The 17985-nt window shown below is 43.0% G+C and overlaps 1 protein-coding gene across 1 annotated transcript in view; it reads right to left on the minus strand.

Annotated features, from left to right (window-relative positions):
- Positions 1-326: 326 nt before the first annotated feature.
- The window catches only part of KIAA1328 (KIAA1328 ortholog), a 182638-nt gene continuing 164979 nt past the window's right edge, over positions 327-17985 (minus strand). The window contains exon 11 of the mRNA XM_086629470.1: positions 327-572. Coding sequence (XP_086485596.1) covers positions 359-572 — 214 coding nt within the window. The 3' untranslated portion in view covers positions 327-358. The remainder of the gene's footprint in view (positions 573-17985) is intronic.

A 17985-nucleotide genomic window follows, 5' to 3' on the forward strand; every position in this document is an offset into this window, starting at 1 on the left:
TTTAGAGCTAAAAATCGATAATGAAATATACTTCCGATATGAGGCTGGCAAAACCGTGACTTCAATCTATTAGAAAAAGTTGTAGATAAAAAAAAAAATCTGTTTTAGAATGATTACTTGGCACATGAAAGGTTTAGAAAAAAAAGCTAACGCTTTCTGATTGGTCTTCCCCAACAATGTGCTTGCATCATGATTACTAAATCCAAAATGAAACTGGATGCTAATTAGCTGTGTTTTAGAAGAGGGAAGACAAGCAGTTGCCACTCAAATAATTTAAAAATGGTACTTTAACATAAACAAATCATCAAGAAAAAGGTCCTAAAAATTCTACAGAGAGGATGTAGACCAATGAGGCATGTCAAATGAAGAAGATCTCCTCGAGGAGACGGCTCTCTTCTAGCTCCTCTGCTCTGCTTCTGGACTTGCAAGGGGTCTGGTACCAAGACGAAGGCCTGTGGCTCACATGACGAGGCGTGTGCATTTTGTTCCTCTCGTAAGATTCTCTGCAAAGGTATCCTGGGGCAGATATCGGACTCATAGCTTCAACCAGGTCAAGAAGACAGGCTTCATACCTACAGAAACACACCAAAAAAATGGAGCTCCATTAAGCATCACAGCATCATGCAGGAATTTAATCCAGTCTTCCTGCCTTCATCATTCAGACTAGACCTAGATTTGTCTGACGGAGGCCTCCAGCACAGAACTAATTTTGCTGAATGGGTTCCTACGAGGAATACCAACACAAAGGTGGTGAGAAAGAGGCAAGCAAAGAATAGGTGCTCAGGTTATTTTAAGCTGTTTCATCAGCTTTTCCATTTGAGGTGTGTAATGTCTTAGTTGCACTCCGGAGACAGGACGGACCTCAGTGATGCGACAGCCAAATATACTGAAGGGGTACAAGGCAGACCCACACAAGTAATGGTAAAGTGACTTATACACATGCTGCGCTTTTTGAGTACACCTCTACACTTGATTTAGTTTCCCGGGGATTTGAAAACAGCAGGAGACTTTATTATTATTGTCACAAACTACACGTGCTTCCTGTAAATCTCTATGCATTATATGGAGTCTGTCTGGTGGAAGCACAGAAGGAATATAATCTAAGCAAGGCAACAAAAAAATCAACACTTCAGGCACCAAGAGAGAAGGCAAAGGTGCTCAACATTACTCAGGCTGTCCTTTAAGTGTGAGTACAGATGAGAGGGAAGGTTGCAAGCCAACGTTAGCTGGTAACGCGCACTGAATAATGGCAGTTACTTCAGACAGAGACTTCCTATTAATATTCACACAAGACAAGATCTGATCTAAATACCAGCACAGGATTGATCATTACAATATATTTCCTCCTGTCCAATTTCAAATGTCTTAAACAATACCGTTTCCACTGCTTCCCCAAGGAGGCTGTTCTCCAGTCTAAGAGGCATCACTCAAGAGTTTTACCCAAAAGTCCCATTTGTTCCATTCTGTTGTTAGCACCAACCTGCCTGCCTGATGTTCCCAATGCTGAAACAGTTCATGCATTCAGTGAGTTACATGCACAGAACATTATTCACAGCATCCAACCAAAGGTATCAGTGTAGCTGGACGGTTTCCATAGGGTCGCTCTCTTGTAGGCAGAAGGAGTTCATCCATAGGGTGAGGAAACATCTCAAACTGTTTGCTGCTTTGAGTCCTTGTGGAAAAGCCTCTGCTCTCCCTTTCAGGACAGTGGGAGCCTAGGAAGACTAAGCAACTAAGTCAGACAGCTGGGATAGGTTCCTCAAGTCAGATAGGTTGAAAACCTGCTAAGTACAAATATTCACATCAGTTTATTGACGTGAGATTAGCAGCAGTCAATGTGTGTCCCAGAGGCACACTACCAGTTGTGCTGTCCAATAGCATCATGCAGCAGCGGCATCAGGTAAAAAGACTTCCTTCCCTAAACTGGCAACGTCATGCGAAACACCCTCCATTACCTCCAGCGGTGAGCATTACGTCCCAACCACCACCAGAAAACCGACCGTGACAAGGGAACTCGTAGTTACGTCTGAGACACCAAAATACTCCCCCAGCTGACAGGAGTTAACTGTGGCACTGATGGGTTAATACTGATGTTAATGGCAACCACTGGAGTTACGCTATGATTGCTTGGAAAAGTCATCACTTGTATTTCCTTCAGTTTTTACTGTTTCTTCCAATCTGATGGTAGCCATTGTTTCTAACACAGTCCAACTCAACACTACTGCCTCACAGGGCTCTCTCCTCTATTTGACCACCTACAGATTGTTTTATTTTCCTTCAGATGTACTAGCTTGCATTTCACCCAATCAGAACCTCATCTTGCAAACTTCTTTTACACATTTTAAGCTTGGCTACATGTCTTTCTACTATCTGTTTAAATCACCCCTAATAGCCAAAGAGATGCAACTCGAAACAAAAAAAATATGATTATTATTTGTAATATTTATTATTACAAATAATATGCTTTAGCTGTGTTTCAACTAGACCGTGTAAGTGGCTAACCCTACTCAAATGTGATGTCTTACTGTCACCCTAACCAAAAAATTCAGAAGGATATGGGGGTGTGGGTAGTCAAGCAAGACCACTTTAGAGGGGTCTGTTGTTTGTATTAGCATTCAGGAAGTACCTGCTAAACACTGAGGCTCCTTAAAGATATCTCCAATGAAAAATGGAATAAGCCGCAGCGATAGTGAGAACTAGCATATAGCTATATTAGACTTTCCACATAAGAGAAAGTTTTGGACTAGACTCTATATAGATATACACAGATGCTTTGAACCCCAAAGAAACCCAGTTAACACACACACTGGTTTCATTAGCCACACCTAAAACTTCTTTTTAGATTAATCTAGTCTAGCATACAAATGCTTATCTCTTCTGACTGTAGTGCTATCATAAAATTTCAATTTCTCCAGCAGCCACATTCAATCACAGATTAGGTAGGGGGAAACCAAACCAGCCACTGCATTTATAGCAAACGTGCTGGCCCCAGATTTCAGCAGTACTTTTGAGTTCATTTCTTCTGCAAGTTTATCTAAGTTTTACAGCATTTCTGCTATCAGGAAGGCTAAATGATTTGGCAGATTACAAGCGCAGCAAATAGCAAAGATTATGTAAAAGACCAGGTGTTGTAAATCAGTCTATTTGACACCACGGTTATATATGCAATAAAGTGAATGAACTCTGCTAACAGAGCACTATCTGATAAAGAGAATGCTCCTTGCAGGTATTTAGTGTTTAATCCCATGATAATGGTTTGCCCTGGTTTGTCTAGGCAACATCAGACAGCATCTGGCTGGAGGCAACACAGTAGACCTAGAATGGTTTGAAGCTTGCAAAGACAATTTTCTCACTATTTTATTTGTATCCAAATATTTAAAGAGACACAGTCAGAATGCTTAAATCCTGAAACGCGTTTTTCTCTAAAACCAGGATATGTATTCCTTGCATGATCTGAATAAATGCATAAGTAAAACCAGGCTTCATTATTATTATTATTAATACGACACTTAATGGCTTCAGTGAAGTCAAAGCTGCAGGATCAGGCACCTAAGAGTCAGAACATTTAGAACAGGAAAACCGATCTGGCAAACTTGGCTTGTGAATACTGAACGCTCTTTTAATGCAAATTAATAGCCAAGAGTGCCCTCGTATTGTTCGTGCTTCCCAGGGAAAAAAAATTCCCAAACGTTCTGCAGAAATACCAGCACTGTACATTAAGCCACATACAGAAATTCCTCACATATAGATGTTCAACCAAGCAACCAAACATCCCATTGGTGCTAGATGCTTACACGTTTTCTTTGATGGGTTTTGACCTCTCAACAGAAGAAAAATGAGGTGGGCAACTGTCCCTTTAAGGATGGTGATAATTCAGTCTGTGTTCACCTTTGTGGGACATTTGCCAGCGTGTTGGAAAGTCAATGAGCACCTCCATAACAGAGTCAAAACCAAACTCTTTCCTAAGCCTGGTTTTGACACTTCCCCTATGTATATTTTTTTCATCTAACTCTCACGAGCTTGAAAGTCTGCATGTTTCATCATGGGAGAAGAAAATTTGTCAAGTCTACTCTACAAGTTTGGATTAGAAGTCTAATTATTTAAGACAGCTAAAGTTTGGTGAAAATGATCATAAAATCTCCAAAAATTCCATCAATAGAAGAAACACAAAGAAATCAATGTACAAAGCCTGAGGAAGACAGGACTATGCGAAAGAGGACAGAGATGGCAGTAGAGAGAACACACCAAGGTAAGCTTTGAAGCTGTTCTTTCAATGAAGAAATTTGACCTTTGCTTTTAACGTAGAAGGTAAAACTTCAAATACTGCTCAGAGAGCAGCATGGAGATGCCTGGACTATCTGAGAGGTAGGTACCACCGGGATCAAGCCAGTATAGCTGGGTAAGTGCAGACCTGTGACCTGGATGGCTAAATCCATCCTGGTCAAGCATTGCACAGTGCTGCAACAGTATTCCCTTAATATCCTCCGTACAATTAACACGGGTTGCTGGAAATTTGGCTCCTCAGCCACTAAAATACTTTTGGACATTTTATTAGAGATTTTCAGCATTGGCTCCTAATTAAATAAGTATCTAATAGAGTTTATAAACTCCTAATGTAAAAGAGTTTTGTAGTCCATCACTAAGGTAACAGGAAACATCATAAAGCATTACGATTCAGAACAGCTCATTAAACGTTCAGATTTTAAAGAGGAAAACAGCACAAAAATAAACACAGGTTGGCAGAGAGCCCAATCCTTCCTTCCACAGTATTTCTGTTTCACTGCCTGTGCCGCAGGAATACAACTCTCTGAACATCTACAGGTGCATCTTACTTTGCACTGTGTTTCCAAATTGAACGGGAAGGAAGGCTTTCGCATTTTTATGACAAACACGCAAATGTGGCTGTTGCTCTGGGAACCATAAGACCACTTATTCCCAGGATGGTTGCTGAGAAATCACCTGAAACCACTTAGTATTCCGTCTAATAAAACCTGCTGGGCAATCAGAGATCAGACAGTCCCACAATGTACAGTACCTAAAAAATGGTGAGATTATGCAGAAGTGATGCACACAACTCATTACTGCACAGGATATTAGAGAAAATGGTGCTTTTGAAAGTAAGTACAGAGTATCCTTGCATCAACTGGCTGAGCAGTGATGTTTGTTTATTTATTTATTTAGACATTTGGGATATGTCATTGAATTTTTAATGTCTGCCTATTTGCCATTGCTGGTAAAATATATTATATTTCTTACACGCTGTTCAATTTTTAAACTACGCTATTGTATTTTCATATTGCGCAGTCCCATTTAACTAATAATATCATTTGTTCCTTCCTGAAAAACCAGCACAACCCCAAACAAGTTTGACATTTGGAGGAGCAAGAATTTCCCCATGAGGCAGAATAACTAAACTTATTAGAGTCATAAATACTCTGGCAGTGAGATATATGTATATTTCTTTAAATAAGCAGTGTCAGATATTATTTGATCACTATGTTCAGAGATATCTTTTCATTTACAGTCTCTGAAAATTTATTCTTCAACCATAAATGTGTACAAAACACAGAATGTCTCTTCTGCAAGGTGATGGCATTTCAACAAAGCATACTGGCAATACGGATTTGGAGATTAGTAGCCATATAGGCTTACTTTATTTAACTGTATATACCAGAGGAAATAAAAAGGTTTATTTTTATACTACTGCTTATATTTTCAACATAAAGTTCAAAGTGATTTACTAATGTTACATGAATTGCCTTTGAATTACGGTATAGTATTGTGCCTAAGTACAAAGCCTAACACTATTCTGTATTCATAAAACGCCTCCTGCCTCCAAGCACTTTACAAAATGCTAAATACAGCTAAAAACACACTCAAGGGGTAGAGAACAGACCCATTTTACAGAAAGGGAAACTAAGCTTGTTGTTATTATAAAGCAAATATCAAATCCCTACTTGACTCGAACAAAAAGGGCAAACGAAAGCAAAGAAAAAACAGTTGCAGTTAAGAAGTGGCCTCAGCACTCAAACCACCCCAAACCTGAGGTTATCTGGAAAAACTGGCTCTGACGACTGATCACCCATCTCCAAGTTAACCTGGGCTCTACAGGTGAAGGGCAAAACTCTACCCAGATTAAAGAGCCCTAGCCACTTTTTGCCATCTTTATTCTTGCATCCACAGTTGTTGCATTAGGGATGCTAGAGGTGTGTCCCTGGCTTGTCCTTTCAACATCCATGTATCAATCTGTTGTCCACAAATTTGTCTAATTCCTTTTTCAACTTCCTGCTTCCACAATGTCCTGGGACAGTAAGCTCAAGCAGTTCATTGCTATTGAAAGGCATACTTTTGTTTATCTGTTTTAATGTGATATCCTGCTAGTGTCATCAAATGCTTTTTAGGGATTGACTGCAGTTAGTCTCTCTCATGTGGCAGGATCTGGTGAACAACAGTTGACTCTCAACTTATCCAACACCTTACCATTATTACTTATTTATAGTCTACAGTATAATCTAAAGGGCCTTGGGTTTAGGGGATTCACGATCAGGGGGACCTCCTCTCCAAAAGAGCACACAGCCTAAGAGCAACACCGTCACAACTTTGCAAACGCTCGTCGTTTTTACAGTCCATCTTTTCCTACCCACTGTCACAGTTTTTTGGTCTCTCCTTGTATGGCAGCTGCTTCATCTCCTTGATCATTTCAGTTGTTCTGTGCACCTCTTTCAGCTTCTACTATGTCTCTCTTGAGAGGCAGAGACCAAAAGTACATATAGGAATCAAAATGTGGGTACACCAAGGCTCATGTATCCACAAGCTTTTGTGAAGCTCTAGGTAGCTTTTGACTTCACAAATTCTCACCACCTGCTCCGAGTTCGGCATCAAGTAGGCATGGTGTTGATGACTCTTCCCTAGGGAAATCACCTTTTTGTCCACTCATTTTTGATGCCTTTTTGGAGTTTCTTGCTATTGACATGGCATTTGACTATCTGAAAGAACTTAGTATCATCCACAAACTTATTAGGTCACTCAAATGATTTTGCTACTCAGTTCTTGCTCCAGGTCACTGAAAAAGAACCAGCCCGGTGGGCTCCTGGGGGACCGCAATGCCAATTTTTCTGCATCATGAAAAACGAGCATTAAGTTTGCATGCTATCATTTAATCCGCAGTAAATCCATAGAAGGGCTTTTCATCCAATCCTGCAGAAACTTGATTTCTTTAACAGCCTTTGGTGTGGAACCTTGACAGAGGCCTTTTGAAAATCCAAATGTGTTATGCCCACTGGATTCTCTCTGCGTCACCGGATTTCCCGAGTTCAGGATCCATAGGTCTGAGCTGATGACTCAGATTCTTTCTTCTCTCCCTCTCTGCTGTATGAGTATAAGCCAAGTTTTAATCAGCAAGATATTTGGCCCAGCAAGCCTGAGATGAACATGCCAATGAACATTAGAGACTGGTCGGACAGGAATTGAAAGCTGCGAAAGAGAAGCTGATTCTGCAGTCGTTCCCTGAAAGGCCACAAGTCAGGATAGGTGACCTTGCCTTTCATGTGTGAACTGCACCTTCGGTGACCAAAAAACAGCCTCGGGGGATATTTCCATGTACTGACTTTCAAGACGAAACCAAAAAAAGAACACAGAGAAGTGCAGCTCCTCAGGCTGAAACATGAAGAGAATGAACAAGATTAAATTGACAATCAGATACAAATGGACTGTGCAGTTAGCCTGAGATTCCCATTTTACTTTCACGCAGGTCGAGACTCAGAGCAGACACTTCACTGTGGGACACAGGAGGAGGCAAATTCAACAGCGCTATATATGTATCTAAACCAACCCCAGGTTGGGATGTATTTCTTGACTATAATGGGTCCATATCTTCCAAGGGCATCTCAAAGTTTCTTAATTCTTAAAGAAAAAGAGCAGACTGCAGAATATTTCAAAGCAATTAAAAAAAGATCTGAGCCTTTTATTTAAAATACATCACAAAATGTAAAACAGAATATATTTACACAGTGTCCTCAGCAAGAGCCTCCCGGAGTGCTGTAAAACCCACACCCACATATTAGAGAGCTTACAGTATCAGAGACTTTCAGAGAACTCTCTGAGGTGGTATTCACAGAATCATAACCTAGAGAAGGAAAAGACTTATTAGACCATCCAGCCATCCCCTGGTGACGGAGAACTGTTCTCTACAGTGTACTTCCTCACATTTGTTGCTAACAATCAGCCTCTCACTATTCTCCTTGGGAAGTCATTCCACAGCCAAATATATCTCATGCTATCATTACCGTCATTACTTATTTATAGGCTACAGTATAACCTAAAGGGCCTTAAGTTCAGGGGAATCAAGATCAGGGGGACCCACTCTACAACCACTTGTGAGAGTGATCCTCTCTCCAAAAGAGCGCACAGTCTAAATAGGCAAGTCAAAGTCCACAGGTAAAGATATAAGATACAACTAAGGAGATCAGAATAACATGGAAAGTGCCTCAAAGGTTCCATGCATTTTTGCTTTGGAGTTTGGTAGGAGGAAAAGGTATGTGTCGCAAACAAGAACATGTTTCTGATAGTCAGCTAGAGATAAACAAAGAGGATTTTCTTCCTCCCAGCTTCAAACTATTAGTTATAGCTAAAGATCTGGCACGGTACTGAGAAATCCATCACCTTTTTTGGCGCAAATACTCCTTAAGTATTTGAACATTTCTCCCTTCTTCTCCAGTCTCAGACAACATTTATCTGAGCCACATGTATTTTAATCTTCTCTCATAAATCAATACCTCTAGCATAGCAACAGATTTTGCCACTCTCCTCCGATCTTTGACAATATCTTTCCAGTAAGCAATCATCCAGAAATGAGCACCACATTCCCCCTGGTGGGGTTACACAGAAGCAGAGAGGAGACCAGCTCCCTCCGGCACTCACGCAATGCTCGCCTGTGGCAACGACCTTCGTGCGGCCGCCTCATCGCTCTGCACGTCCCTCTCTCCTGTGTAGGTATTGACACGTCGCACTGCAACACATCCCTGTATGCTGCAAGACCTTCAACGCCAATGAACTCAGTGCCTCATTTTCTGGGGTTATTAGCAATTATCACTAAGCCCTATTGAAAATGGAATCAGAAATCACAGCCTTTGCACAAGAGAATTTGGAGAGAAGCAGCAGAAATGAATAACACCACCATACCTTTGCTAACTGAAGTGAGCCGTGCTTGGCAGTGTTATGGGACAATCTTCCCTCCCCAGTGTGATAAACAGTGGTAAAGAGCTACAGAGGACTCGGTCTTGAAAGGGGCTGAGCAATGCTGGTTTGCCCCTGGCCTTTTGCATATCAAGCAGAGCCAGTGCACTAAAGCACACTGGATCCAGCAACAGCATCTCAAAAACCTTGTGCCCTAAGGCAGGGCTGATAAGAGATTTTTCTTCCTCAGTTTTCACCCTGGCTTCACCTACGATAGCATCCAACCAGCTGTCATTACTGAAATAAGAGTTACTGCTGCTCTCATTCCTCCTTGCTACACAAACAGGCCATTTTCACTTACCCAGTAGTCAGAGACCAACACCTGCTTTCCTCACCTTTCCGCACTCCCATCTCAATGCTCCTACTACTCAGCTATCGTACCTCTTTGCTCCTGGCAACTCAGCCCTTTCTATTATTTCCTCATCGGACTTTTGCTCAGACCCTGCTGCCATGTTACCAACCTGTCAAATACATCTTGAAAGGGCTTCTTCATTGTTTTTGTTTCTGTCTGCTTCTAGTTGCTAAAAAACAACAAAAAAAACTCACCCAGATGATTTATTTTAAGGTATGGCTGCAGACAGCTAAATTGGCATAAGTGAGGTTGTAATAATTCTGGAAGGGGGAGGGTGAACAAAGACACGAGCGCAGGGAAGTAAAGAAACCTTTTAAATCAGATCTGCCAGTGACAGAAGAGTAACTTAGAATGAAGTTTTAGTATAAAGAAAGAAATTACAGAACCACGGAACTACCATGGAGTTTAACAACTACCTCTGCAATCACTCTGTTTGTACCGTCCTTCTCTCCCCTCCCACACACCCGCTTCTGTCTCATCAAGTCTGAAAGCTCTTCAGATCAGAAAATGAACCTCAGTATATGTACAGCACCTGGGGCCCTGATTCTGCTGTGATATTACATAATGACTTTGCACTTCAGAGCATGCTTAGCTTTTATTCCCTTTAAGCACTCTGTCATCACAGCATATCTTCAGCAAGTTCTTCACCCTTCATTGTTCTGGGCCAAAACTAAGCTGTCATCATCTTTTCTGCCATATCTCATCCCCCTACTTCTCCTGCCTTAACAGCCTTTCTTCTCAATTTTTTGCTCGTACGAGTTTGTCCCCAAGCATCGTTCCCCTCAAAGCAAACTCTAATTCAATGAATCATCTTTAAAACTGTGCTTTTTCTTTCATAAGGTACTAAAGCCTCTGACAAAGGGCTGCATGTGTAAGTCACAGTGCAATTCTGCACCTCCTCTCTGCCAGTCGCAATGTTGCCTCTTAGTTTTGATTTCTTTTCCACATTTCATGTCTTTTTCCTAGTGTGCTTTTGGCAAAGTTGGGACTACTGTACAGCCTGTACACAGCCTAGAACTTTGTACTGCTAAGTACAAAACAATTTTAAGGGGCATGGCTTGGGGGGGAAGAAAAATCACCACTTACAGCTTGCGAAGTCCATCACCATTTATATGGATTATCAATCTGTCTTTTTTCACAAGCTCAGTCCAAATTCCCAGCCTGCCAGACGATAAATCAACTTTTTGCTTCAATTGTACAGTCATTGCATAGTTTTAGGTCAAGCACTTATAACCATTTTATGATTCCAAAGTTTCTTACCTTGTCATTTAGTTACTGAACTGTGAGCTTTCATTGACTTCCTAACCATTGTGGCAAGAACTGCTACTAGCTGTGCAAGATTTAAAACCTCATTGAGCAGAGGAGCAAAAGCAGACTGTGGTACTTTTAAGTACATATTGGGGTGGAATCGTGACCCTATGGAAGCCAATGGAAATTCTGCCACTGGCTCACTGGGGCTGGGTTTCTTCCCTGCCTGCTATTATTTGTTGTGTCAGGGTGAATAAGTATTGCAAGCTCTCTATTTTACACCCTGGAAATGAGATGCCTCAGTGAATGCTTGGAAATAATTTATTTTACCTTTTTATTTTCTTTTTTTTTTTTCTATCCTGGTGAAATATTTTACATACAGTCAATTGCTGTACCTAAACACCAATTCTTCCTGTGGATCTGTACGATACTTCCTCTCCTGCTTGTCAGCTTAATTTCTTCTGCTGTGGCATGAAGCGTTTAATAGCAAAATCTAGCACTCAGATTCTTCTGTTTCTTAATTATCTCTGCCCTGTCAGCTATATCAGTGAAAACAAGTTACCATTAGACAATTCAGATACCAGTAAACACCAAGTTGTGATAATATAGAGTCCTGTATTACTGTCATTACGGAAAAAAAAGCTGTTTCAAGGAGGTTTTAAAAAATTAAATAAGCCCAGCACTCCTAAATGGCCAAAACCCTAAAGATATCTTAATTATTCTTCAATATCTTAATCTTCTGTAGAATCATGATCTTGTATAATGGCCATTTTAAATGAAAGGTTTGCTGCTCTGCACAGTTGCCACTTCTAATTGTGAATTAAAGCATAATTTAGTGTGGCTCTATGCCAGCATGACTAGAAAAATTTACAGACACTAACGCTGGTTGAAATAGGGGGGAAACAGCAGTTAGATTTCTTTAAGTAATAGAAAATCGCTCACCAAGTTGTACTTTAAAACAAAACACTAGAGCTTTAAGTTGACGAACTGACTTGAATTAAACCACATAAAAAAGTGCTTGCACTGTAAATCTTACAGGGCAAAAGTGATGGTAGGTTATCATTCTGTTTATTAGCATGCACTTTGGAGAGTTCAGGGCAAGTATGGATACGCATTCATTCCATTTTATGCCGCACATTACTGAAAACACATTCCCCATAAATAATTCATAAATGCATTGTCTGAAATTTCAGATTCCAAAAATACAACACAGTTTTCAACTTTATGGTTGCTTGGTCTTCAAAACAGAAATAGACAATTGGATGGATGGACTTGGCAAACCTGATAAGCACCCATCCGTCAGAATTACACTGCAGAGGTAAATGCAAACATCTCCCAGCTCCTGATCCCTGGAACAGAAAGGCCGTGATGATAGCCCCAGTGCTCGTACTAGCCATCCCTTGGTAGGGAACAGGAAGAAAAAGAGAAAGAAGAGAGAAGAAGTAACGAAGTAGTGAGAAGAAAGTGTTCAGTCAGATGCTTGACTTCAAAAAGAACATTTATTAGGAAAAACACAATGCCTTTCTGTTCTCTGTTCATGAGCTCGGTGTGTAGCAGGAGAGTTAGGAGAGAAAAGGATGTTTTACAGGATGGTGTGGTGCAGAGCTAATAGGTTGAATCTGCCTAGAAATCCAGGGGAATTTAAATTTAAGGCATAGTAACAGTCAAAATACAGAGCATGGACATACTTTGCCCAGCAAAAAGCTTGGTTTTCTGGCCAGACTGCAGCACAAACTTGAGCTCTGCTGGTTGCTCTCAGCTTTTAATTGGTATCACTTCATTAATGCTAATGACATAGTAACTGGCATAATTTTTTATGCCAGCTATGGTAGCATAAGAGAGGTGAATAAGATCTTGCAGTTCATTTAAAGTCTGATTTCTGCAGAGAGCACAGTGACCACAACACCCACTGAAGAAACTGAAGCATGCTTCACAGGCTAGAGAACTTAAGTTTTATATGCCTTGCGATTCCGCTTCTTGCTGACATTATACACGTAGTTTAAGCTCAGTTGCTTCATTTTCCTTCATCATGTACTCAGAAGCCTCACATCAGACAGCAGCTGCTTTTCAGCCAGATTTGCAATCACTTGCTCTGTTCTACTCACCTCCCAGTGAGGGGCACACACAATTCTGGGTACCTTATCTAGGGAAACCCTTGGTGCCTAGCCCTAACAGAACAGCCTGCGATCTCCTTATTCACCAGCTCGTTATCTGAACTCATTCATTCCAATTTGCCTGAGAATAAATGTTGCAGCTGAACTCAAATACTTGGCATCCCAACGCATCGATTGCCTGGGCACAGACCATACGAGAAGAAACAATGCTACCATGAAAACTGTATTCCAGTGCCCAACTGTTGTAAAACTTCCTACTTGGCACTCAGTGTGGAAGGGTTGGGACTATCTGTCGCTCCACTGGTTTCCAGGTGTGCTGAATTCTCTGGGGTAATCTTTAAATCAGCTGAGATTTCATACATCAAAGATGAGGATACATAATTCAAGAGAAGTCGCTGAGATAAAACAGTAGCTGTAAAAAATACAGTGTGTTGGCGGTGCCTGGTTCCGCATGCCAAAGAGGGGTGGCTGCTGGCGAGGAGCTGCATGCAGTCGGCACAAGAGCATGCCGTGTGGCAGAGCAGGTAGAGTCGTCGTGAGCTTCGTAGGGACACAGGCAGTGAACAGGCTTGACACTGTGCAAGTACCGAGTCAGAAGGCACCCTACAGAAGAAAACAGCAGTAAAGCACAGAGTACACGGCGCTCAGGCCTGGTGTCCCTTGGCTGTAGTCATCGCATGCTAACAACCTCTTTCAAAAACTTTACACAGGTGGTAGGTGTCCCACTGAGATAAATTACCTACTCTCGGTTGCTGAACAGATGGGCAGGGAAGCGAAATTTTAGTTTGTTCATTCCCAGCAGTAACTAGCAAAGATGATCTCAGGCTCCGCAGGATTACTTTTCGATAACCACACACCTGCGGATAGTCCACATTTCCGTCAGGAACTACATAAGGTCATTGATACACCACAAAATAAGGGAGGGCATTTAATGGCTGGAGAGACTGATGCTGAAGTCTCTCATTCTCATAGTCTTCTGAATATATGCTAGGCTGAGGGGGGCCAGAAAGTGTATAAAGAGGGACCTCAACAGGCAAGAGAAGAAGGCTCACGAGAATCTCACAACATCCAAACACGGAAAACTTGAGATCCTGCATTTGGAGAGGAACAACCCCAGGCACTAGCACATGCCAGGTTTGACTGGCTGGAAAGCAGCTTTGCAGTGAAGGACCTGGACACTCACTGTCCCGGTAGACAAAAAAACTGAGGTGATCATTCCTCTCCTCTCAGCCCTGGTGGGATGCAGCTGAAGTGCTGTGTCCGCTGCTGAACCCTCCAGTAGAACAGAGATGTGGACACACTCAAGCGAATCCAGTGAAGGGCAACAAAGATGATTAAGGAATTGAAGTATCTGACACAAAAGGAAAATCTGAGAGAGCTGGGACTGTCCAACGTGGATCAAAGGTGGCTCAGGGTAATCTTATCAATGTGTATAAATACTTGATTAGAGGAGAGAAGAAGATGGAGCCAGGGTCTCCTCAGTGGTGCCCAGTGAAAGGACAAGAAGTAATGAGCACACATTGAAATACAAGAAATTCCATTCAAACAGAAGGAAAAAAGCTTTATTTCTAGGTAGGTGGTGGAACACTGGCACCAGAGATGTTGTGGAGTCTCCCTCTTTGAAGATATTTAAAATCCACGTCATCATTTAGCCTCCGGCAGCAACTAAGCACCATAGGATCATAGAATGGTTTGGATAGGAAGGGATCTTGAAGATGATCTAGTTCCGGCACCCCTGCCATGGGTAGGGACACCTTGCCCTAGATCGGGTTGCTCAAAGCCTCTTCCAACCTGGCCTTGAACACTTCCAGGGATAAGGCATCCACAAATTCTCTGGGCAACCTGTTTTGGTGCCTCACCACCCTCAGAGTGAAGAATTTCTTCCTTATATTTAACCTAAATCTATCATGTGGCCGCTCACTCAGTCTTCCCCTCCCCCAGTGGGATGGGGAGAAAATATAAGGAAAGGCTTGTGAGTTGAGACAAGGACAGGAAGGGATCACCCACCAGCTACGGTCATGGGCAAAACAGGCTCGATTTGGAGAAAAATCAATGTAATTCATTACCAATCAAACCAGAGAGGATAATGAGAAACAAAGTCAGATCTCAAAAAAACATGTTCCATCCAACTCCTCTCTTCTTCCTGGGCTAGGCTTTGCTCCCAATTTCTCTATCTCCTCCTTCACAGAGGCACAGGGGGATGGGAAATGGGGGTTGTGGTCAACTCATCACTGGTTGTTTCTGCTGTTCCTTCATCCTCAGGAGGAGGACTCTTTACACTCTTCCCTGGCTCCAGTGTCCAGTACTTCCCAAAGAAACATTCTTCATGAATTTGTCTAACATGAATCTTTCCCACAGGCTGCAGGTCTTCATGAACTGCTTCAGTGTGGGTCCCTTCTATGGGGTGCAGTCCTTCAGAAACAGACTGCTTCAGCATAGTCTTTCCATGGAGTCACAGCCTTCTTCAGGCGCAGCCATTTGGTCCAGCGTGGGGTCCTCCGTGGGCTGCAGGTGAATCTCCACCATTAACCTCAATGGGCTGCAGGGGCACAGCCTCCCTCACCATAGTCTTCACCATGGGTTGCAGGGGAATCTCTGCTCCAGTGCCTGAAGCACCTCCTCCCTCTCTTTTGTCACTGACCTTGGTGTCCACAGTTATTTCTCCCACATCTCAATCTTCTCTCTGCTGCAGGTTCCGCAGCAAGTTTTTTTCTCCCTTTTTAAATATGTTTTCACAGCAACGCTACCACTGTTGCTGACTGGTTCAGCCTTGGCCAAAGGTGGGTCCAGCTTGGAGCCAGGGAAGCTTCCAGCAGCTCCTCATAGAAGCCATCTCTGTAGACCCTCCCTCGCTATCAAAGCCAATATAACCTGACAGACACAGTCCTGAGTAGCCTGCTCTAGCTGACCCTGCTCTAAGCAGGAGCTTGGAGTAGATGATCTCCAGAGGTGCCTTCCAACCTCAGCTATTCTGTGACTTCATGGTGGGGTACTTCTCTTCATAAACACATCAAACCTCAAAGGCAGCACAGGACAAAATGGCAAGGACTGACTAGCAAGGACTGACTAGCAAGGACCGGACTCTAACGTACTCATACAGTACAGGCACGATGCAACCAGGGAAGCTTAAAATGCCCATCCATGCCTGCAAACCAGGAAGCCCCATAAATCAATCCAAACATTAACCAAGGGCTTCTGCCCACAAACGCTTGCAACTCATTAAAACCAGACTGGATGCGCAGAAAACCTGACAATGTATTTAAACAGGGTCTTCCCTCCCTTCCCCACATACTTTACCCAATCATTTTCATCTATTTACGTACAACTACATCATACTGTAGCATACAACCCCACGCACATTTTTTTCTTTTTGAATAAACAGGTCATATCCACACTTTAATAAACTTAGCAAAAATATTTTTAGTATCCCCACTTTAAGCTTGCAAATATTTTTCTGGCAGCTAACTTTACAGCAAGACCTCTCAAACGAAACAGAACTCTTACTTACGGGGAAAAAAAAAAAAAAGGCAACAAAAAAACGCACTACAAAATGAATGTGACCCAGGGACTTACCCTTCTATGCAACAACACGAGCAGAGTGCACAGAGACAGTGAAGTCCGCAGGGCGTGAAATTAAAATTTTCACACAGATACAATGAAGTAATGATACAATGTTACAACCTTGGCACAAAAATCTTCTGGTTTAAGTAAAGTCAATGTCATGTGATGTTACGGTTTGTGCACCGGTAGAAATGCTCTGCTGCTAAAAAGTTCGTAACAAAACAGAAGGAGTGAAAGCAAGAATTGTACTGATAATTACAATAGGCCTATACATTCCAGTGATCTAGATGTTCCTGAAGACACTCATCACAGTAGTGTCTAGCTGTCACTGCAGGATGAGTTAAGAAAGCACACTTTCCTTTCACGCCTAGAAATCTAGGAGCTGAGATGCCATTAGGAGATAGGAAAAAGAAGACTGAAAGAGATCTGAACTCAGTAAGGAAGGGGGAGGGAGAGGACATCTCTCTTATTAGGTCGCTTTGTTGCCTACAAGATGGATACACAAGTTCCAAATTCCAAGCATATGGGTAAGAACAGGGATGCACAGAGCAATTAACAGAGTCAAGCAGAAGCTGAGATGAGCAGCAGCTGGAGCACTGTTAAAGTCCTTCTAGGAATTGCTTCACCTGTTACAGTAAAAGGGAAGACAGTGCTGCAACAACATAGGCTCCTCAGCAAGGACAAGGTCATCGGAAGAAAAGTGGAGCTTGAAAAATTCCTGGCAGGTCCACATACAGGGATACAGACACAAGAACTGGCAAAGCCAGACTCTAGACTTGCAAAGCAAGTCACAAACAGCATCCTGTATACTACAAATATACCTACTGTGATAGTTTGATGTGTGGGGGGGTGTTCTGGTGGCAGGGGAGGGGATTTGCTCCCTGTGCCACCAGATCTGAGTCCCATCCCCCCCGGGGGAGGTTGAGCCAAGGCGGCGCCTCTGCGAATTGCCCTATTTAAGTTGGAACAAAGGGGCGGGAAAGGGGCTTTTTGCTCAGGAGCGAGGAGAGAGCAGGAGGGCGCTGCCCTCGCTCCCGGCTCCCGGCCGAGCGGCCGCTCGGGCCCGGGCCGGCGCCATGTGCTCAAGATGGCGCCGGGGAGCCGCATGGGGGACTCGGTAAGCGCCCCGCTCCCGGGGTGCCCGCCGGGCCGAGCTCCCCCAGAGAGGATTAATATCTAAGAGAAGACAACCACAACGACCGGGTCAGCAAAGATGGAGCAGGAGGAGGTGTGCTGGAGCTGAGGCTTCCCTTGCAAATCGGTGTGAGATGGCAGGCGGCCCCCCTGCAGCCAGGGTGTACTCGGCGGAGCAGCGACCCACTCGTGGCCTGTGGAGAAACCCACGTCGGGAAGGAGATGCCTGAGCCCAGGAGAGGTCGTGGAGCAGGGGATGCGCGACCAGGTACTGTTGATAATGGGGCATGGAATGCACGACGAGGTCGTGGAGGCATCTGGAGACCGTGGGACGACCCACGC

The sequence above is a fragment of the Tauraco erythrolophus genome, chromosome Z (assembly GCF_009769465.1).
Source record: "Tauraco erythrolophus isolate bTauEry1 chromosome Z, bTauEry1.pri, whole genome shotgun sequence".
In the NCBI taxonomy this organism is placed as follows: domain Eukaryota; kingdom Metazoa; phylum Chordata; class Aves; order Musophagiformes; family Musophagidae; genus Tauraco; species Tauraco erythrolophus.